The sequence below is a fragment of the Callorhinus ursinus genome, unplaced genomic scaffold (assembly GCF_003265705.2).
Source record: "Callorhinus ursinus isolate GAN/ISIS: 27379988/994484 unplaced genomic scaffold, GSC_fseal_2.0 scaffold10, whole genome shotgun sequence".
NCBI lineage: Eukaryota > Metazoa > Chordata > Mammalia > Carnivora > Otariidae > Callorhinus > Callorhinus ursinus.
The window spans coordinates 30,682,085-30,705,176 of record NW_027397072.1 but is presented as its reverse complement, the minus strand read 5'-3'; the positions used below and the strand labels follow the sequence as shown (position 1 = coordinate 30,705,176).

The window sequence follows — 23,092 nt, the reverse complement described above, 5'->3', positions numbered from 1 at the left end:
CCTAAAAGAAATGCTATTTTATCATACATGAAATTCCCACACACTCATGGATCTGTTTTTAGATGCTCTTCTGTCCAAATGACTTATTTTTATCTTTTTCTCTTTAATATCATACTGTCTCAGTTATTATAGCATTATAATATCAGTTTTAGTATTTGGACAGCAGGACCTCCCACATCATTCTTCATTTTAAAAATGTTCTTAGTGTTCACATTCACTATTGCATGTGAACCATAGAATCAGCCTGTCATGGTCCATCACTGGTGTTGAGATTTTTGACAGAAACTGCGTTAAATTTAAGGATTCAACTGAAGAGAATTGACATTTTTATATATCTGAGACTTCTGCTCCAGGAAATGGCAGGTTTCTTCCACTTATTCAAGTCCTCTCTCAAGTCAGCCTTGGTCAGGCAGTCTTACGGTAACCGGTGACTCCCAATCTCCTCGTGGCATACAAAACACCAAAGATTTATTTCTCGCCCATGTGATGTGTTGGCTGCGATCTGGCTGTGGTTTTGTTCCACGTGTTTCCTTCATTCCAGAACCCAGACTGAAGGAAGCACCCTGTCTGGGTCATTGCTGTCCTCACAGCTGGTGGCGGTGGTAGAACCTCGTGATGACTTGGGTGGGCTCTGCCCAGGAGCGGCACACATCACTAACCATCATGGCCCTGTGTGAATTGCATGGCCCACCCCAAGGGGTGGAGATGGCAGGTGTCATCCTCTTACTGGGAGGCCAGGGCACAGCCGGGGGCAATGATAAACCTACCTTAAGGCCATTTTTATATTCTTCAATGAAGTTTTAAAATATTTTTTTCTTCATGAAGACCACTTATATTTTCATTTTTTTGACCACTTATATTTTTAAAGCATTTCCCTCAATATATGTAGTGCTTTGCTGTTAAAACGGGACTCCTTGTATCTAATTGGTTATTAGTAAGTCTATTGATTTTAAAACATTTATTTTTAATTGTGGTAAAATACACATAACATAAAATTTTCTGTGTTAGCCATTTTTAAGTGCACAGTTGAGTGGCATCAAGTACTTTTACGTTGTTGTGCAATCATCTCCACCATCCCTCTCCAGAACGAACTCTTTTCATCTTGCAAAGCTGAAACTCTGCACCCACTGAATAGCTCTGCGTTCCCCTCTCCCCCAGCCCTGGCAACCACCATCCTACTGTCTCTATGAATTTGTCCACTCTAGATATCTTGTGTAAGTAGAATCATAGAGTATTTGTCTTTTTGTGACTAGCTTTTTTCACCCAGCATAATATCTTCAATATCACCCATGCTGGAGCAATATGTCAGAATGTCCTTCCTTTTTAAGGATTAACAATATTCCGTTGTATGGATAGACCACATCTATTCATCAGTCAGTGGATTCGTGGGTTGCTCTACCTTTTGGCTCTTGTGAAAATTGCTGTTATGAACCTGGTCGTACAGCTATTGATTGTGAATGTTTGTCTTATATATAGATTCGCTATTCCAGTAGCTTATATTTTTTGGTTGACAGTTTATTGTCTATTTTTCATCTTTTTGATGTTTGAGAGTCTAGAATGGAGAGGAAATCCACCTGTTCCCTTTGGGGACCGTGCGGCACAAAGACATAATTTAAGTTTTTTGTGGAATGTGAAAGTGGGAGACAATAGGTGGCTAATGGCCCCCCTTTAACTCGCACTCTATTAAATATCTCCTGCACCCTGTATTGCCACCCTAAAAATATTTTTTAAAAATTCATTCATCATTGTGCTTTTCATTTTCTTAGTGGTTTTTAAATTAAAAATCATTTTATTAGGGCATGATTTATACACCATAAAATGTACATATCTTAAATGTACATTTTTTGACTGGTTTTTTGAAACCCAGAAGCCTATGAAAAGGTAGAGCATTATCCTCACCTGTGAGAATTCCCTCAGGCCCTTTCCAGTCCATCCCTCCTTCCCAGAGGCAATCAGTGCTCTGATTTCTGTCACCACAGATTAGTTTTCCCTGTCTTGAGCTTCATATGAATGGAATCATACTTTATGTACTTTCTTGTATTTGATTATTTCCCTCGAAGTAATGTCTATTGGAGAACTTCTAGTCGTTGCTTATGCCAACAGATTATTCCTTTTCGTTACTGAGTACTATTCCATTGCCTGAAGAGGCCACAGTGTGCTTATTCATTCTCTTGCAGATGGACATTCGGATTGCTTCCAGTCAGAATATTAGAAATACATCTTCTATGAACATTTGCATGCAAGTCACTTGTGAGAAATATTTTAGCTATTTTACCTGCTGCATCTTCCTTAACACCACAGTCAAACTCTGAGGTTGGAACTTTTGTTATCCCCATTTTTATGGTTGAGATTATTCTACCCTTGATGGTTCATTTACATGGGTGATGCAGCTATTTAGTGACAGATTGGAACCAGGGCAGTCAGACTCCACAGATGTTGCTAACAAACATGTAACATGATAGAAGATATTTGGTCAAATAACTTTTTTTGGCTTCAGAAGAACTTGGATATTTATATTGGGTGAGTAACGAATGTAAACATATCTTGGTCTCTTTAGATTTCTTCACAAGAATATGGAAAAGAAGTGGATATCTTTGCTTTGGGGCTAATTCTCGCAGAACTTCTTTACATATGTCCCACTCTTTCAGAAACAATAAAGGTAAATAATCTCACAAAAATAATTAAGCAACAAAAATTATTAACAGTCATTTCCAAAGTGCTGCTACAATAATTACCCTCATGGGAGGATCGGCTTGAATATATTCGTGTTGACCAAAAAGGAAATATGGATTTTATCTTTTCCATGTTTGGGCAACCAAAGCTTTTTGTTTAAGACCAAAACCTTTGGTCTTCTTTGAGAGGTATGTACAGCTCATAAAGCTACAGCTGTTTCTTTTTTGAGTCAGTCAGTAAACTTTTATGGATTGCCTGCTTTGCAGAAGACACGGTGCTAAGTGCTACAGGGTTATAAAAATGAATAAGCCTTGTTCTCAAGGAGCTTATATTCTAGAAAGGAAAATAAGAGAATGCCATACATGTTTTGGGAGAAGACATGAAGTTTTGTGGAAATGGCTAGGACAGAGATCTTGCTAGCTAGAGGGATTTCGGTTTCATGGAGGTATTTAAGCTGGGCTTTGAAGGACTGGTTCGCCTCTAATGGTCCAAAATAGAAAGAAGGCAGATCCAGCCTTCAGACAGCAATGTGCAGAGTGTGGGAATAGCAGGCAGTGGCATTTTTATTGGAGTATATAAGTGACAAGGAAGCGAGGGTTGATGGCACTGGAAAGACATGCTGGGGCTAGATGAAGGCAAGGTGATGGACTTTCTTATGGAGGCAGTGGGTTGCCGCTAAAGACATTAGGCAACAGGACAGCTTGGTCTGAAGCTCAATAAAGGGAACTTGCCTGGAGCCAACAGCCTTCTCTGTACACGGGGTAATGAAAATACCTATCACATAAGATTCCAAGAAGGATGAAGGGAGATAATGCATATGATGCTCTTAACACTTCAGCATATCATGATGTTAAGGATGGGGCAAAGTGGGAGAAGGGGAGTCCTGTGTGCTTCTTGGCTAAGAAACAAGTTTGGTTTTCCTCCCAAGTGAGTAATCTCCTAATGACTATATATATGTATGTTTTATTTTCAGATTTTTAAAGACCTAAGGACTGACAAGTTCTCAGATATGTTCGATGACAGAGAAGTAAGCACTTGAAAATAATCAGAATTTCATTTATTTCAATGTTCTGTTTCTTAGTATTGACTCATTATCATTACAGAAAATTCTTCTGCGGAAATTATTGTCACATGACCCCACGAAGCGACCTAATGCATCTGAAATACTGGAGACTTTGAAGGAGTGGAAGAATGTTGTGAAAAATGAACGAAGCACGTGGTAGAGCCCTTCTAAAAAAGTATCCTACTTTGGATATTCAATTTTTCTGTAACTGTCTAAAATCTTCTAGGGACTGCTGATGGTATTTACCTTCTATTTTAATTTTTCCCTTAATTTTTCACTACATTTTAGGAAGGTTTGAATCTTTTTTTTTTTATTAACTTCAGAAACATTCATACATTTGCCTAATTTTCCTGGCTCATCTCCTTATTATAAACATTGGGGGGAATCTCTCAAATTTTTTATGTCAATTAGTGAATCAATCAATTAATAATATTTATCAAGTGTTCACTCTTTCTAGGCCAAAAAATATATTTCCTTGTCTTAAATAGCTAACCAGCTTGTTAGAGAAATATGGTATCCCTAAAAAGATAAGTGATATACAATCATTTTGGAAAACAATTTGGTCTGATCTGGTTAAGTTGAAGGTGTATATACCCTCAAAGCCATCAGTTCCATTCCCACTTGCATGCCTACAAGAATGTTCATAGAAACTCTGTTTACAACAGCCAAAAGAACAAAAAACAATGTCCATCACAAGAAGAATGGATAGTTTTTTTTCATACATTGTAATACTGTATAGAAGTGAAAATGAACGAATGACAAGCTAAATGCAGTAACATGATCCATCTCATAGGAACATAATGTTAAGCGAACACAGCTGGTTACAGAAAATATAGACAGAATGGTTCTCTTTACATAAAGTTCCAGAGAGAATGCTAAATGAAATAATTTTGTTTAGAAATGCAAACAAATGTGGTCAAATAACAAAAGGAAAGAAAGGAATAAAGAAATAATAAATCCCATAGTGGTTCTCTGAGGAAGGACAAAAGTGCTGTGACCCAGGGGGTGATCCGCGAAGGTGACAGTTCACCTTTTTAACTTAAACTGGCTGTTGAGTTTACTACTGCTTACTGCCTAGTTATTCTTTTTTTATCTTAAACACATCTTGTATCTATTAGAACGCACACTTTAAAGAGATAACTGTGCCGGAAGGCAGGAGGTGAGCACAGAAAGTCGTCAGTCTGGCGGGGTTCACATGAGAACCCTTTCTACTGAGGTATCATGGCGCAGGGCTTAGACGTGGTATTCCCGGGAGACTCCAAGTAGGGGAGGGCTGTAGAGTAGAGAGGAATAGTCTGGGCAGTAGTCTGGGCAAGACGCGTGGCTTGAGTTCTGGAAGAGCTATACCTGAGAACCACGGAGTATACTCACTTGTCTCCCGGAATCCCTGGAGGGGGTACCAGAAGATAATTTGGGTGGCATCTTGGAAGAACCCGAGGGTTGATTTAAACTTGAGAGCAACCAATTACCATTCTAAAGTTGTCATATAATTTTACAAGTTTTTAAAATGAGCCAAATTTAGGCTAAGCAGAAAATTCCAGAGAAAATGCTTTTATAAAGGCTTAGGGCTATTTCTAAAGTTACTAAAAGCAGCTAACACGGTTTTCAACTCCCAATGCAGTATGTGATCAAGGCAGGGTTTATCAATGAATGCTAAAACTATTGGTTGAAAAGGTGTTGGGGAACAAGATCTTCACAGGACTTAAATATAATCCCACAGACGATATATCAGTTACAAGGGGGGAGAAGGGAAATGCACCTTTACAATGGAAAGATCTCGTTGTGTCCTCCATAACTACATGATTAAATCTAGCATCACTGAAGGTGGGACAAACTAATATTGTGCTTCTCCTGATGTGATTGATGTAAGAATTATCTATCACACTATCACCTATTTAGTTTTCTCGCCCAAAGCATTTAGCTGAAATTCAGTCATGAAGAAATTATTAGACAAACCCTGAATGAAGTCATTCTATAAGATAATTACCTTGGGCTTTTCAAAAAGGCCAATATCATAAAATCAAAAGTAGAGGAAACATTCTAAATAGAAAGAGGCTAGAGAGATATAATGACCAAATACGATGTTTGAATCTTGATTGTACCCTGGATGTTAAAAAGAAAAAAGAAAAAAACCCCAGCAAATAGCTGTAAAAGATGTTTTGGGGACAATTAAGAACATTTGGATATGGACTGCATATTAGATGGCGTTATAGATAATTGTTAATTTTTGTAGGTGTGATAATATTGTGCTCATGCAGGAAAATGTCTTATTCTTAGGCAATGCATGAGGCAGTATTTAGGGGTGAAGTGACATGATATTGGCAACTTTATTTTTTTTTAAGATTTTTTATTTATTTATTTGAGAGAGAGAGCAGGAGCGGGGTGGGGGGGGTAGTGGTGGTGGAGAGGAAGGAGAAGCAGACTCCCTGCTGAGCAGGGAGCCCAATGTGGGGCTTGATCCCAGGACCCTGAGATCATGACCTGAGCCGAAGGCAGACATGTAACTGACTGAGCCACCCTGGTGCCCCAATATTGGCAACTTTCAAATGTTCAGCAAAAATCAATTATGTACATGGAGAGAGAAAATGGGGCAAAATGTTGAAAACTGAACAACTGATACATCTAGATGGAGGATATAGAAGTTATTAATGCACATATGTGATTTGGTTTTTATACATATACATATGTGTGTGTGTGTGTGTGTGTATGTGTCAGCTACATAATTTGTGGGACCCAATGAAATGAAAACATGAGGCCCTTGTTCAAAAATTAAGCATGGGGGATACTTCTTGAACATGGAACTTTGTGCAACTGCACTGGTCCCACACCCATGAGGTCAGACATGTATGTGAACGTACACATATCCATATACACACATATATGTGCACACATACATGTATCAGATGAAATGTTTAAAAGTCTAAATACCAGCTTCTCCAAGACTCCGTTATCCAGGGCACTGACTAGAAACATAAACTCACAATATCCATTCCCTACTTGAGTGTTCACCATAACTTGAGGTTCCTGGCATGTTCACTTTTTATTATAGAATAATAAATGATGCCAGTATTATTCATATTTATTTTCATAAATTTTTATGTTAAAACATACATCAAAAGAGAGAATAGGGGGTGTCTGGGTGGCTCAGTCGGTTAAGCATCCAACTCTTGATTTTGGTTTAGGTCATGATCTCATGGTGGTGGGATTGAGCCCCATGTTGGGCTCTGCGTTCAATGGGGAGCCTGCTTCTCTCCCTCTTCCTCTGCCCCAATCCCTGCTCTCTCTCTCAGATAAATAAGTAAAATCTTAAAAAAAAAAGAGAGAAAAGAATAGTGAAACTCTATGTACCCATCACCTAGTTTCAACAACGATCAGTATTCCATCTTTCTTGTTATATATACCCCCTTCTTTTTTAAAATTTTCTTTTACTGGAGTATTCTAAAACGAATCTCAGGCATTATATTATTTAGCTTGTAAATACTTAAAAACATATATCAGAATATAAAATCTTTTGAATTTTAACAAAACCATGATAACATTGTCATTCAATAAAATTAATAAGATTTCCTTGATTGTCATCCAATAATCTTGTCTGTATTCAGTTTTCTTCACAAAAAAATATTTTTACTGGTTGTTTAAATCAGGATCCAACATTGTGTGTAGCTGATGTCTCTTACTCTAACATTTACCCCTGTTCTCAGTTTTTCCTCTTGCCATTTATTTGAGGAAGGAACTGGATCACATATCCTGTAGAATTTCCTTCATTCAGGATCTGACTGATAACATCCCCATGGTGTCTAGTTAGAACTAGAAGCTTGATTTGATTCTGGTTCAGATTTTCTTCCCCAAGAATACTGTATCAGCGATGCTGTATACTTCCTTTGGCATCACTTTGGGAGGAGTATGTTTGGTTTTTCCACTTTCGGTGGTCTGAAGATTGATCGGTGGGCTCTGGGGGTGTCAGGTCCTATCAAGTTTCCTACCCATCTTCCACCTAACGGTTTTGGCAACCATTGATGATTGTTTTTTGGATCCATTATTTCCTTAAGGGTTGCAAAATAGGAATTTTCGGATCCTATCAAACCTCTTTGTCATCTGTGATTCTTCTAGAAAGAACTTAAATGGGACAGATGGGATATTTATTTTTAAAATGAGTTGGTGCCCTGGCAAACTCCAAAGGTGACAAATGAGGTGTTTGTTTTTTGAGCAGGGGTGGGTGTGACCCAACCAGTTCTTTGAAACACTGTGCTCAGAATGGGTTGGAGCGGGAGGAGACTATATTTAAAAGACCAGAATGCTGAGAGGCTGTGCCGGCCTGGAAAAAATGATGGGGTCAGAACCAAGAGGACTTGGTAACGAATTGTGAGGATTAAGGAGAAGGTATGCAGCAGACATTACCTCCAGGTTTGTTTAAATGCATGTGGCTGGATTAGGATGCCATTACAGGAAATACAGGCCCCAATCACATTAACCCCCAAAGAGCCACACACACTTGAGAGCTATTTTGTCTCACACTTTTATCTATCACACAATTTCTCATTAGGATTTAAGCCAATAGTGAGGTCACTGCATGTCTGTGCTCACGGTGAGGTGAACACTTGAGGGAGGTAAAACGTGAGCTCTCGTGTGGAGATGCCATGTTTGGGTTGCAGCCAGAATATTCAGGCGAAGATGTAGAGCACACTGTAGGAAACACATGATAGGGACATGGTGGAAAGGATGGAATCGTATGCAGAATAATGTGTATGGTATCTGGAAGTAACCCCTGCAGCTCAACTTTGAATCCGGGGGATTGCCAAGGGAGATCATATAGAGGAAAGCAGGCTAAGGGACAAAATATGGCAGACAGATCATTTAGATATTTACTCTTTATATCGAGATGTCCACCCAGTCCTTAATGTCTATGATTCTGTTATTCTGTATCTGTGACTGTGGCCTATCCCAAGCCTTCATTTCCTCAGAAAGGTTTCAGATGGAGGGACTACGGTTGATCGATGTACGGTGGCCTCACTATTGGTTTAAACTCTGACTAAAAACTGTATAATAGGTAAAACTGTGAGGCAAATATCTCTCAAATATGTGTGGCTCTTCAGGGGTTAATTCAAGACCTGTTACCAGTTTTCTATGCTGTGACAAATTACCACAAACTTGGAGGTTGAACACAACACACATTTATTCCCTTAGAGTTTTGGAGGCCAGATGTCTGAAATGAGTTTCACTGGGCTTACGTCGAGGTGTTCGCAGGGACATGCTCCTCTGGAGGCTCCCGCTTCATGACCCATGTTCACTGTTACTTGAATAAGCCCTCACCACACAGGTTGGCTGTGCTACTTGAGTAAGGTTTTGCACTCAGTGGCTCTCTACTACAGTTTCTACCTAAAATTCCCTTCAAATTTTTTAAATAAAATTTTGAGATATAATTCACATACCATACAATTCACCCCTTTAAACTATACAGTTCAATGGTGTCAGGTATGTTCAGAGTTGTGCAGAAAACCCATACCCATTAGCACTCATTCCTCATCTTCCCCCAAAGACTAATTTACTTTCCATCTCTATAGATTGGCCCACTCTGGACATTTCATTTAAATGGAATCATACAATATGTGGTCTTTTTCACTTAGCATAATGTTTTCAAGGTTCATCCATGTTGTGGCATGGATCAGTACTTCATTCCTTTATATTGCCAACGAATTATCAATTATATGGATATATCACATTTTATTTATCTGTTCATCAGTTGATGGACATTTGGGTTGTTTCCACTTTCTTGCTATTATGAACAATGCTACTGTGAATATTCATGGACAAGTTTTATGTGGACATATTTTCGTTTCTCTTGGGTGAATACCTGGGGGTGGAAGGGCTGGGTCACTTTGTAACCCTCATAACTTTGTGTATCCAGGTTATGTTCAGGACCAAATTCAGTGATTTCATAGTGTTCCATCATCCCTGCTCAGAATGAAACTTCTCCCTAGTACTGCTGTTGTTCAGTACCTCAGTATTATGCTCACCAATTTGCCTTGGAGCTCAGTAATTCCTATGTGGCTCTTTCTGTGAATTTCTGGAAAGCAGGGACAGGCTCTCTCATTTTTGTATACCCCAAGGCGGTGAATGTACTGCCTTGCAGAAAGTAGAAACTCCGTAAGTGCTTTTGAATTGGTGGAAACTAAAAGTATTAAGAATTTCATATGCTTGATCCTACAAAATGTGTCTAATGCTAAATAATGTTCACTTCCAAATTTCAACAATTAAATGGCAAATAACACTTAAAGGTGTTTAAGGCAAACCAATTTCTATGTTAAAGTCTGTTTATTTTGAATTATAGCAGCTCTGGTATTTTGGATTTATATTAAGAAAATGAAACACTTTAGAAATTATAGATAAGACTTTGAAAACTTAGCACAGTATAAACAAAAGTAAATAACACGACATGTTAAAATTTAAGTTTCAAATTTCACATAAATTTCACTGAAGCAAATTCAAATTCACTAAGGCAAATTTAAAAATTCTTTTTAATGTTTTGCTTCTGTTGGTTTTCATTATTGTCCTTGTGAAGTCAACAAAGACTTACATTAATAAAAATAAATTTTTACTCACTGAAAGCCTGTATTTTTCATTGTCGATGGATAAGAATAGAGGGATGCTTCCCACTCTCCAAGGGAGGCCTAGTTCTAGCCCTTGACCTGGAAATGCAGACCACAACTCTGGTAGAGTCACAGACTCCATCAAAGTTATTTGTATGTTCTCAGCCTAATTATGCATGAACATATTAAAAATATTCTTGGCCACTAGGCAGGTGGTCTCCATGGTCATTAACAGGAGAAAAAGAAGTTGGTGCCTAACTCTGTTCCATCTAAATCAATCCATGTGGCTTTGGGAAATGACTGCATGAGTATCAGGCTATTGGCTAAGAGGACAGGAAGTATCTGACTGTAATTCCAAGGAAAGATGAACGTCTTTGTTTTAGCTATTAATTCAATTTTATTGTTTTTTAAGTGAAAAGGTAAATATTAAATAGTATTATTCAATCGTATAATAGAGCTCAATTATACAATTGAGGAAGTCAGCATGTGTGGCCCAGCCCCTGGTGGGTTCTCTCACCTTGAAAGCTGAATGGTCTCAGAATGCAAAGGTGGGCTCTATCCCTGGCAAGGCAGAGGTCTGTAGTTGTGTCTAGGCAGGGAGATATTTTAGGCAGCCTCACAGGAGAATGAGTCAACCTTGCTCTCTACTCCAGCTTCACTGATAAATAAATAAAGCCGACACTTTGATCTCTCTCTGACTCCTATGTCTTACTTCTCAATTTGATCCAGAGTGAAGAGGGGAATAAGAGAGGTATCCTTAAGCCCCAGAAGCATCACAATCGAGTCTTGAATTGTAATTGCCCGTGTCTGTAACACTGGTGTTCTGAAATAGCATTCCATTATTTTTTTGAAGTCTATGAACAACTATAAAGTACAAAGTATTTCTTACAAAAAGAACACAACATATAAAAGGCCCTCTTTCTTTAGGCATAATCTGGGAATTCTAACTGTTCAATTGTCTATTTTTAGGAAACATTTCCCAAGTTTCTACTTTACTGAGAATAATCTTAGTCGTGATCTGCCGAAGTTGGTCCTGGGCAATTTGAAGAGAGGTCTTCTTTATCTGTGATTTATGTGAGGAAAATAAAAGATTAATACAACTTGTACAGTAAACTATTCCAGAAAATTATGTTAACATAACATGTGTTTCGTAGCTGTGTTTGCTACTTACTCAGCTAAACCAGGAAAAGATACAAGAACCAACAAGTCTTTACTGTCAAGTATAAAGTCCTTAAATTCAAGTTAACAAAGCCAACATGGGCGAATGTATTACAGGGGAAAGTACTTGACTCTGTAAGACATCTGGCCAGTTTTAAACCCATTTGGAGTGGATTTCAACATTCTGATTTTTATAGTTCAGGGATAATATCTAACTACATAAAAGCTAGTTCTAAAAATTTTAAATATTTTTCAAGTACTATAGCTGGAAAGAATCTTTAAAAATAAATCATGAAAACAAATCATCCAATTAACTCAAAAATTCTTCCTTTTTGAAATAGAAGACTGAAAAATTCCCTTCTGCACATTTAGTTTCTGAAAAGTTAAAAGCACCTTTAATAAGGCCTCAATTAATGGGGCGCCTGGGTGGCTCAGGTGGTTAAGCTCAGGTCATGATCTCAGGGTCCTGGGACAGAGCCCCTTGTTGGGCTCCCTGCTCAGTGGGGAGTCTGCTTCTCCCTCTCCCTCTGCACCAACCCCCAAACCCCCACTCATGCTCTCTCTCTCAAATAGATTAAAAAAAAAGACCTCAATTATTTCTTTTTTTTTTTAAGATTTTATTTATTTATTTATTCATGAGAGACGGGGGGGGGGGGGCAGAGGGAGAAGCAGGCTCCCAAGGAGCAGGGAGCCCGAAGCGGGACCTGATCCCAGAACCCCGAAGGCAGACGCTTAACCATCTGAGCCACCCAGGCGCCCAAGACCTCAATTATTTCTATATTCACTATTGCTTAAAGACATTGGTCCCAAATTGCCATTTGGATGGGAGTAAGAAATTACCATTGTCTATGGGAAATGTGACTTTCACACACACAAGAAAAATCAAAGCTAAAAAGAAAATCAAAGAACATTTGTATTCAATATTTTTAAAAAGTGCGAAGTATCCTCTTACCTTCATAGGCTGTTCCACACCAAATACAATACAGATGCTCTTCTCTTAAATAACCAGTCAATATTTGTAATTTTTCCAGTACCTAGATATAGGAGGACATAGGGGCACATTAATAGTTCAAATTGAACAGAATCTTGGTTTTCTGGTGTCTTGGATCCTGCCAAGTTAGCCCAAAGCCATAAATCTGCTACTCTCTTAACCAGGCAGGAGAAGTATGAAGGGCAGAGTATATCAGAACATGTTCCAGTTTATCAGCCACCCTGATATTTTCACAAGTCTGCCAGACACAAAGAGACCACTTGTTAACATTTAGAAAATAGGTTTGGGCTGGCTCTATTTTAATCACCATCCTTTAAAGACCCGTCTACTTTCAAAGAATCTTCCTCCCTGGTGGGATGAGAGTGAACACTGCCTCCTTTGTCCTTAAAGTTCTCAACAATGGTCTCCCAGTTAAGTGGAACATTGGTTTTTCAAATTGTAAATGTTTCCTACAAAATGCTCACATACAAATAAGCATAGAAATAGGATTCCTTTCTTGGATAATCTCCATTTCCTTTGAATTATGTTTTTTGACTTTGTTTATGGGTGGAGGAGAGAGGTACTCCTATAGAATCACTTCCAGGAATTTAACAGGCAACAAGGTAGAAATTAAATAATTTACATTTGCAGCTCATCTGTCATCCAAACCGAAGCTGAGATGAGAGTGTAAACTGAAGTGAAAGGAAGAAATTATATAAAGTTTTGGTAAAGCTATAATGTCGTGGTTCTCAAGAAGGGCTCAGAGTGTTAGTGGTGCCAACGCTGAGACACCCTGCTCAAGGAACTGGTGCCAAAACATACACTTATGTCTTCACTCTTATATTCATCTTCATCTGGCTCTTTTTCTTCCTCTTCCTCTTCCTCAGTCTCCTCTTCAAGCCCCAACCAGTACCATGCTTCCCTGGGAAACGGAATGTTCTGAAAATGGGAGAATTATTCCCAATTAAACACAAGTTTGTTCGTGTCAACATGAATTCATATTCTTTCAATTCAATATTTACTGAGTGCTGCCTCAAGAGTCAAGCACTGGGCTATATGAACCATGGGGATGAAGACCCAGTTGGAATACTGTCCCCAAGTTGCTGCCGGTCTAGTAAGGAAAAGAAGACATGGGTATACGTAGCCTAATGGGTATAAAATAATACATATAAGCTAGAAATCTTAAGTGCCATGACACAGACACAAAATAAAATGCTATGAAAATATAGAAAAGTGGGAGATGGCTTCCAGCGATCTACTTACATACGAGGGATATTTTACAAACGTTTTTGAGACTTAAGATGAAGTCATTTTATTTTGGTGGAAACATCAAAATAAAAAAAGCAAAGTGAAATAAAAATAGAAGAAAAAACAGGATGTTAAAAACCACTCACATCTGAAACAGATAGTAATCTACCATGGTTTTACTAGTTAGGGACACAAAAGGTACTGAATATGGACTAAATATAGGCTATTCTGGTTAATCAAATATTCTGGCAAACAGAATTTCCACACGCACCAGCTCTGAGTCATTGATACTCAAATAAGCAGAGAACAATTAAATATAAAAACATTATTTGACGCTTAGTGGGTAATTCAGACCATTCCGGTTCCTGCAGAGGACAAGTCATTGTGAGTACCAATCATCAAAGATCAGTAGTGCGTGTTAAATGAAAGCTTTACCGGGTAGCAGGCTAGATACACTGGGCTTGGAGTTCTTTTCTTTTTTTTCTCTAATTATAGGGAAAATCACACCAGGTGCCAAAAGTGTTCCACACTCCACACAGGTGAAAGGCTTGCCTTCTGAGTATCCAACTGCTGGCATGCTCGCTGGCTTCTCCTCAGGTCCCCTTCCAGCTTCACTTCATCATGCTTATGTTTAAATCGCAGTCTAAAAAAAATCAATCAATCAATCAATCACAGTCTCATTGAAAGAAAACCACAGTCCACTGAGAGTCTGTACTCTCTTTACACATTTTATGTGCCCAACTCCCAGAAAACATACACAGGAAAGACAAGATGAAACCCAACGTAGCGCAAGTACAAAGTGTTACCGAAATTGCTCTGCAGCTGTTTCTTCAGCTTGGTTTTTCATGTGAATCTTCCTCCTGTAGCTTTCTAGTTTTTCCTCTGCTTTCCGTTTCAGTAATGCCTCATGACCAAGGCCGCTTTTTCCTGTTCAAACAGCAAACTCTGCTGAGGGACCTGCTGGCTTCACACTTTTAAAACATGGCAACTGACCTATTTGCATATGACACACAATTCTAATCTGAGAACAATCGTTCAAAATCATTTGACATGAATGACAAGAGAAAACAGTAGAGATTTTTTTTTTCTAAACCCAAACACACAATTTGATTTTTATAAGATCATTAGTCTGATCTCATGATAGTCACACTATATAAAATTTTTTAAATTGGGAAAACAGTATCAAGTGTCATACTTGCATATAAATATCATGAACAAATAAAATAAATATTTTTCTCTTTAATTCATACAAAGTATTTAGAAAAACACTGAATGGATAAATCTGTCTTAGAAGACTTTTAGGACATTTCAAAGGACAAAAGTAGCTCTGCATTTTTAATGGTCACAGCATTTTTTCCCCATATTTTTACGATTTAAATTTTATTTTATACTCACTGAAATTTTTATTTTTAGTTTAAAAGATCTAGAAGTTTAAGAAATATCTTACTGAGGGTTTCCTATGATTAGAACTGTAATAGTACTACCATAAAAAAAGTATTTAGTAAGCAAATATATGTGCTAGATCTAAACATCAGTTCTTATTACTGGTAAATATACTCAAAAATAATTATATACCTGTTTTGACGTTGAGAGGAATTGGCTCAACAATACCTTCTCCTAAGAAAAGAGAACAAAACACACAAACTACTTTAGAAATTCTTCCGCAAACTATAGGTGAGCACGGTATTGCAACGTTACAATATTCTTCCAGCTTCAATGTCACTTGAGACTGAAAACTGACTATCTAATCAACTACCTCCCTTGCCTTCAAATACCCGCTCCTCAGTAAGGCTGCCCCACAGGGCCTTCTGAAGGTACAGTTTCCTGAAGTGAAAACATGGATACTCTATGTCCAAGAGGGCGGCGGCCTCCAGAGAAAGCAAAGACTTGCTAGGTGAGGATCAAAGCCATTACAATAAAGAAGAGAAGACGAGAAAGACAGCTTACTACAAACATATGGCCTCTCCATCTTAATAAACAGTCTCACTTTCTAAAAGGGAAGTGAGAATTGAGCTTGTCCAACCAGATGCTCATTTAGGCAGCTGCCACAGGTATAGAGCGAGCAGGGCAGAGTGCCGCCATTCTCCTCAATGTCATTTCACTGTCCTTGGGCTGTTGCACTCCTCAACCCTTCTCTTGTCACCATTCTTAGCCGCTGCCTTCATTGTAAGTCTCGTCCATCCCTGATGTTAGCACCTTCAAGGCTGAGCTGGGCTGATAAGTAGCTCTTGATGGCAAACGGTTATCTAAGGTGGCGTGGGAAGATGAAAGTTCTCTATATGGCTTGTTAGCATATAAGAGACTAGCTAAATTGTCTTAATTTCGGTGGAGATGGGTAAAGAGTCATCTCTGGTACTCATCAATAGATCACCATTTGGTGGTTAGGAACACCTGCTTCTGTCCAGACAGAACTTACCGCTCTTGCCAAGGGCCTGACCACTTTTATATCCCATCTTTTGGAGCAGAGCAAATCCTTTGTTTTCACAGCCTAGTGCATTCTTCAACCCAATGTCACGTCTTTCTTGTTCTTCTTCTTTTAAACTCTTCTGCCTATTTTTCAAATTAGCTTCCTGTTGCTTTTCTTCTTTTCGACGGGCTTCTCGGATCTGCCTCAGCATTGGCAATCCTGGTCTGATGTCTTGTCTGAAAAATAAGGGAAAAGGTGATTTTGGATGAGTACCTGAAGTTTTCTCATAACTTTGCTACTTACTCATTTAACACTGCTTAAAAGTTCAGTACCGGTATGATCACCTTGTTATTATTGATATTAGAATATAATCAGTGACCTCTGAGAATGGCTGTTTTAATAAAAATAATGAAGGCTGGTGCCAGATTGTAGGAAACTAAAGGAAGTATAGAGGTGAAGAAATAGTAATTTTACACTAATTTTTCTAGGAGGTTGGAAATAATAAAGAGCAAAGTTGAATACTAGCTAGAAGAGACAATAAGAAAATAAAACAGAAGAGAAATTTCCTTGAAAGAGGAGAATAACAAGAATCAAGGGCAGAAGTCAATGTTTAGCATTAAAAGGGAAATAAAGGCTCCTAGTATCTTTATATGAAAATGAAGGCGATGCTCCCATAAAGCAATGAAACTAATCTTCCAACCCGCATTTAAAATCAATGTCATTACTTAGGAGTCTTCTACATGCCATTACATGAGATGTACACATTTACTTACTGGACATTAATGAAGGAATCTGACATATAGTCCTCTTCTTCTGCCATGTTCAACTTCATATGGCAAAAGTATCTACAAATCAAATAGGACAAAGTAACAATACCTATTTTTTCAGTTTATAATGGAAATAGACCTGTCTCTGCAGCCCTCCCACACATTCAAGTGCCTCCCAGCATCTTTCTGTGTGAAGCTCCCCAACAACTCATTCTCTTCTACCCCAAGCCTCCTTCATATCCTATTATTTTCAAATGAATGTAACTACAATCTGCCCATTCCTGACCTCTTGCAAACCTCTGCCAAGCCTTCCTCTATAATACCCCTCATTTTTCCTATAGTTAAGGCATTTCTTTCTCACCTAAACTATTACAACAACTTCCTAACAGGTCTCATTGCATTTGGCCTCTCCTCTTCCAATCTGTCTCCTACACGCTCTCCAGAGTGTTGTTTTTTTAAGACAACTTTTTTTAAAGCTTATTTATTTATTTTTAATCTCTACACCCAACGTGGGGCTTGAACTCACAACTCTGAGATCAAGAGTCGTGTGCTCTTCCCACTAAAAGCCAGCCAGGTGGCCCCAGAGTGTTTTTTTTTTTTTTTTTTAAAAAAACATAAGTCAGGTCATTTAACCTGTTTCAAATCCTTCAATAAGCTTTACCCTGTAGACAATGGAGGACCAGTCACTTTAACATGGTAGCAGGAGGAATTCTTCATAATCTGACCTCTGACTCTCCTTTAGGATTCAATATTCAAGTTATATGGGCTTCTCATTGCCCTCTGAACATACTACAGACATTTCCTTCCTCCTGGGCCTAGGTGACCCTCCTTCACAAAGTCTGTCCTGACCATTCCAGGCCTTGCTCTACAGCACTTCATGTCCAAGCTGCTCATTTAGAACTTGATACAGTTAACATCTTACTTATATGGAAACATTTCTGAGGAGAGTTTCCATCCAAAATAGTTAAAATCATGTAATTATTTTCCCTTACAGGTATAAAATAATTATCAAGAAAATTGCATCTCAAACTTTATTATGTATAGGAATTGCCTCAGGATCTTCTTAAAATCCAGAGTCTGATTCTGAACTAGAGCCTGAAGTTCTGTATTTCTAATAGGCTCGCAGGTGACATCGATGCTGCTGGTCCAGTGCCTAGTTACAAAGGGTAGTCATTTGTTGCAGTGCATACATGCTGTTTTTGCCTGCATCCTTTCCTTTGAGGACCCAGCCCTCTGCCCTCCATGCAGTTCTAGTGGAGGGTGGCAATCTCAGTACTCTGTACTTGGAACTCCCAATTCTGGTACACTATGTCCCAGCAACAGAGGAGGTGATGAGCTAACCAGGGCAGATAAGCATCGCTTTCCTTATGTGATATGAATATACGATTGTGGGGGGAAAGAAATCTCTTCACTGGGGTTTCTGAACTGGAAGTATGTGAAGCTGGGCTACAGATGGCCACCTTCCTGGCCATTTGAAGAGATTCTATTCTGCAGAATGAAACCAGATAGAAAAAATGCACAAAGGTAGTCCTAAAAGCAATGAGTCTCTACCTCTAGTTCCTAAGACCCTGATTCCTATAGCTCTTTCTTTGATGCTGTGACTAACATTCTTCCCAGTTACATAGGCTAATAAATTTCCTCATTTCTTAAACTTGGAATAGGGATTCTGTCAACTGCAACTGAGAGTTTGGACAATTACAATGGATGGGAAAGCTATTACTGTACTGTTTTTGTTTGTTTTTATAATTTTTTAGTGTATATCTTCCTAACCAGGCTGTAAACAACAAAGAAAAGTTCCCTATATCCCTACCACCATGGCCCAAACATCATAAATTCTAAATGTTTAGCCACGATAAGAACAAGAAAGGTCTTTCCTTTGTGATTTTGTAATAATAGAATACTTTTCTCCCTAGGTCATGTCTTAAAACAAATGTACAGATAATGAATTTTTATGAGGCAAACACTCTTGTAACCAAGTGGTAGCCTCCCAGATGGCCCCCAATGATTCTTGCCTCTTGATTTTCCACATCCTTGTGCAGTCCCCCTCCACAGTGACTAGGACTGATCCGTAACCAATAGGGTATTGTGGAAATGATGGAGAGTGACTTCTTGGTCATAAAGGACACTACAGCTCTTAGATCACTCTAACTCTGGCTAGATTACTCATTCTAAAGAAAGTCAGCTGTCATGTACTGACGACACTTAAGCAGCTCTATGGAAAGGTCCACACAGGAAGATCTGAGGCCTCCTGTCCACAACCATTACAAACTTGGGAGCCACATGATTGAGACATCTTAGAAACAGAGCCTCAAGCCCCAGTCAAACCTTCAAATGATTCAGCCTGGACTAGCATCTTCATTACATCTTCTTAAGAAAGTCTGAGCTAAGCTAAACTACTAACAAATTCCTGATCCATAGAAACTATGAGATAATAAGTGATTATAGTTATTTCAAGCTGCTAAATTTTGGGATAACTTATTATACAGTAAAAGATAATATAATACATCACCCATATCACAACCCTTGTCAGGTACCCAGGAGCCCTCTTTGTCCCCTACCAACTGTATCATTTTCTTACTTTTCTTCAGAGTTTCATCAGCCATATGTGCATCCTTAAACATTATCATTTTTCTTTTTATTATAATAAGTTAAAAATATGTAAGATTATACATAGCATTTGTGGTAATTCACCCACTGTCTCTTAACTTCAAATTCTTCATTTCTAGTAACAGTATTCTTACACATAATGGTTTAGCACCTACCCAGTATCTCAAACATTTTTATCCCATTTAATCATTAACAACTATATACAGTAGGAATAGTTAGTCCAGCTTTTTAGTTGGAGAAATTAAGGCTCAGTATGGCTAAATGACTTGCTCAACACCACAAAAAAACCCAGGTCTCAGTGCTCTTGCCATTGCAAACAGGGTTAGATTATTTTTAAGGGACTCATTTAGCTCTAAAGTGTTAGGCAGATCTGAATGGGGGTTCCAGGTTTGTTTGTTTTTTTTTAACTACCCCTTTGTGTATACAATATTCTTTAGCATCATCTAGTCGTATCAAGCATAAGGATAAACTTCCTAAAGCGATAATCCAGGCACAGATGATGGCGGCTTGGACCACAGTAACTGCAGTGGGAGTGGTGAGAAGTGGTCGGATTCTGGGTATATTTTAAAGGTAGCTCTAAGGAGACTGGCTGATAGATCGGAGGCGGTGTGTCAAAGAGAGAAGTCTACGATTACTCCAAGGCTTTTGGTCTGAAGAGCTGGAAGAATGGAGTTACCTGTTTTTGAGAGTGGTTAGACTGTAGTAGGTCTGGTTCGGGTGAGGTTAGTATTGTTTTGTTTTGGCAGAGAGCGGGCAGGGAGGGGGCAACAAAAATGCTGCTTCAGGCCTACGGAGAATCCCATTACACATCTGAGGGGAGAGGAGGGCTAAGTAGCTGGACATACAGTAGAAACCTAACCAAAAAACCTCAGTCCCCCCCATCCCCCCCCCCCCCAGGGACTGCTGATTCCTCCCTTTTCGCGTCCATCCCAGCTGCAAGCATCGCGCAGACGCAACGACTCCCGGGTGGGCATGTAGGTGATGGTGTGATGGGGTAGTCACAACAAGCGCACAGCCCACCGCCCTTCACCATTCTATCTGGCGTCCCTACCCCCTTACCTGGCAGCTCTACTCGCCCCGGGCCAGCTTGCGAGAGCGCGCGCGGCGCATGCGCCCACCTACCAGCAGGGGACGTGTGAGCCTCAGGTCCCACCTGAGTTTCCTATCGAGCAGTCAATTGGAAACCTGTGGCAGGGGAGATTTGGAGGATATAATTAGTGCGCTTGCGCAAAAACCAGCCTTCTGCGCATGCGCTCTCCTTTCGTTTCCTGCTGGCAGGAGTGCGGGAGGCGGGGCATCCGGGTCTTTGGCAGATGCTTCTGGCCCCGGAACTCAGCTGTGCGGCCCCTGCCAGACTAGGAGGTGAGGCCACCCCCGTCTGCCGCCAGAGCATGCACGGTGACACGCACACACACTCCTGTCCCCCCGTACGTTTTCAGAGGGCTGGAGAGGAAAATCGAGTTTGTAATGAACGTTTTCTTTTCTCAGTCTCCGGGCTCGGTTCCGGGCCACCGTCACCTGTCGTTGACAGCCCGAGTGGCCCTGGCAAGGCCTGCGGCGGCCTCTTACACATCCCCTAGGCCTGGCACTGAGCTACCGTGGTCCTCCGAGTAGCCGGGTTAACCCAGACCTGCAGCGCTCTCAGCATCTGTGGGCTGCATTTCCCCCAGCGCCCGGGGTTGCCACTGAAGCTTATGCCACAAGGATGTGGCTCCCTCACCCCATCCCCCTAGGAAGGCTTTTGGAGACTTCCAGTGTGACATCTTTATGCTGGGAGTTTTGACGTCCTCCTGGGCCAGGGGAGGGTAAGGGTGCTGTGCACCGAGCAGTGGGCGAGAAAGGAGGATGGATTGTCAGGCCCAGCCCGTGTTTGATCTGGGTGCTTAAGTTTTAGCATTTATGGAATGAGTTAATGACATGTGTTTTGCTACGCATTTTTCTTGGAATAATGCCTTATTTGCTACGTATATATTTTAAGTAATCTTTAGACCCAATGAAGGCCTTGAACCCACGACTCCAAGTTCAAGAATCGCAGGTTCTACTGACTGAGCCAGCCAGGTGCCCCGCTATTTGCAAAATTTATTTTAATGTTTCTTTTACCCCTTTTTTCATTCTTCCTCACCAAGCATGACTTTCATTTATGTTCATTTTTGTTTTACGCTGGTCCTTTAGAATTAGGTTCTTGGGTTTTACCTCAAAGAAATTGCATAAATTTCCCCCAAATGAAATGAGAAGTAAAGCCATACTTTAAACTTCTTGGTGGTTGCATTCATTAAGCTTGACTTTTAACATTAAAAAAAATCCTTACAGGTATTTTTTAATTTGTTAAGGCGTGACTTTTAAACTTCAGTAATGGAGCTAGCCCACAGTTTATTGCTAAATGAAGAAGCTTTGGCTCAGATCACTGAAGCAAAGAGACCAGTTTTTATCTTTGAATGGTTGAGATTTCTTGATAAAGTCTTGGTTGCTGCCAACAAGGTATGGTATTTTTTTTTTTCCAGCTGGGTTTACCTAATGAAGAGTACTATATGCTCATGATTTGTGAAAAAACAAGCATTATGTTTTGGAAAGGTTGTGGGTCACTTATGGAATTGAGAATGTTACACTGGAATACGAATTTTTGTCTGTCCTTTTTCTGTTTTGTCGCAGAACCTGAATCGCCTTTGAACCTAGTTCTTTGCCTACGTCATGTCTCTGTATGAACAGTTGAATGTGCCTGGGGAAAAATATGGTTATATGACTGCCAACATTTTAAATTCATTTATCTCCAACTTCACGTGGTCCCTCGGTGTTGTCTAGCAATCCCAGTATCTTTACTTATCTCCCTGAGGAGTTATAACAGGGTTTTCTTTTAGCTACTCATTCCTTGGAAGAGACATTTCTACTCTAGTGTCCTAGGGTGTATCACCAGCTGCCTAGATTCTAGGAACTGGGGGAGAAGGCTAGGGACTTCAACATCCAGTATGTAAACTTTCATTTAAACCCCCTGTCTTCAGTGCAGTTTTCCCAGCCCACAGCTGTTCTTGAGTTCCCTGAGTCCAGAATGGAGGAGAAAGGTATGAAAATCTTACAGCTTCTAGACTCTCAACCATTTCCTCTAGCTCTAGGCACAGCTTCACTCCTTCCTCCAAAAGCACCTAGAACTTCAAACAACAACAACATAACAAACATGAGCTTTACAGGGTTCTGTGTTGTAATTTGAGTCTCTTCTTAGCTTTCCCTATTGGGGATACCTGGCTTCTATATTTTCTGTTGATTGTTTTCCTGTTTTCTTTGCTCTTGTAGATTTGTGTTTTTTGTTTTTTGTGGGGTTTTTTTGGTTGCCCTTTAGTATAGTTTTAGTAGTAATTTTGGAGAGACAAAGTTAATGAATGGATTCATTTACAGTCCTTAGCTCAAAGTTTCTATTTTCTCTTAAACACCTTCTAAGTGAGTATTTTTTGTCTCTATTCCACTGAAACGGCTCTTGTCTAGTCATCAGTGATCGCAGATTCTTCCAACCAGTGGTCAGTATTCTGTCTTAGTTGGCCATCAGCAGCTTTTGATATAATTGATCCTCTACCTTTTAAACACTTAACTATATTTTTTATTTTGTTGTGAAATTGAAAAATA

At 39.5% G+C, this 23,092-nt stretch overlaps 3 protein-coding genes across 13 annotated transcripts in view; 2 read left to right on the top strand and 1 right to left on the bottom strand.

Annotated features, from left to right (window-relative positions):
- The window catches only part of EIF2AK2 (eukaryotic translation initiation factor 2 alpha kinase 2), a 34,957-nt gene extending 27,643 nt beyond the window's left edge, over positions 1 to 7,314 (top strand). For 6 of the 7 annotated variants that reach the window (XM_073897288.1, XM_025868058.2, XM_025868056.2 and 3 more), the window contains 3 exons: positions 2,558 to 2,659; positions 3,647 to 3,700; positions 3,777 to 7,314. In XM_073897288.1, coding sequence (XP_073753389.1) covers positions 2,558 to 2,659; positions 3,647 to 3,700; positions 3,777 to 3,896 — 276 coding nt within the window. In that variant the 3' untranslated portion in view covers positions 3,897 to 7,314. Of the gene's footprint in view, positions 1 to 2,177; positions 2,314 to 2,557; positions 2,660 to 3,646; positions 3,701 to 3,776 lie in introns of those variants that run through there. The other variant, XR_012379692.1, reaches the window with a different exon arrangement.
- A 2,700-nt stretch (positions 7,315 to 10,014) lies between these two features.
- On the bottom strand, positions 10,015 to 20,697 carry GPATCH11 (G-patch domain containing 11). 2 transcript variants are annotated; one of them, XM_025868060.2, is made up of 9 exons: positions 20,540 to 20,697; positions 16,880 to 16,951; positions 16,116 to 16,342; positions 15,275 to 15,316; positions 14,506 to 14,626; positions 14,252 to 14,342; positions 13,274 to 13,390; positions 12,434 to 12,515; positions 10,015 to 11,386 (listed from the first exon to the last, which is right to left on the bottom strand). In XM_025868060.2, exons 2-9 carry the CDS (start codon positions 16,936 to 16,938, stop codon positions 11,331 to 11,333), a joined length of 795 nt encoding a protein of 264 aa, XP_025723845.1. In that variant the 5' UTR covers positions 16,939 to 16,951; positions 20,540 to 20,697; the 3' UTR covers positions 10,015 to 11,330. The 2 variants fall into 2 exon arrangements, with proteins under 2 accessions (XP_025723845.1, XP_073753390.1); XM_073897289.1 differs by having other exon boundaries at positions 20,603 to 20,683.
- Positions 20,698 to 20,788: 91 nt separating this feature from the next.
- HEATR5B (HEAT repeat containing 5B) overlaps positions 20,789 to 23,092 on the top strand; it is a 112,659-nt gene continuing 110,355 nt past the window's right edge. The window contains exons 1-2 of one of the 4 annotated variants that reach the window (XM_025868047.2): positions 20,789 to 20,842; positions 21,811 to 21,958. In XM_025868047.2, the coding sequence (XP_025723832.1) occupies positions 21,833 to 21,958 (126 nt within the window). In that variant the 5' untranslated portion in view covers positions 20,789 to 20,842; positions 21,811 to 21,832. Of the gene's footprint in view, positions 20,843 to 20,890; positions 20,908 to 21,790; positions 21,959 to 23,092 lie in introns of those variants that run through there. The other 3 variants (XM_025868048.2, XM_025868049.2, XM_073897287.1) reach the window with 3 other exon arrangements.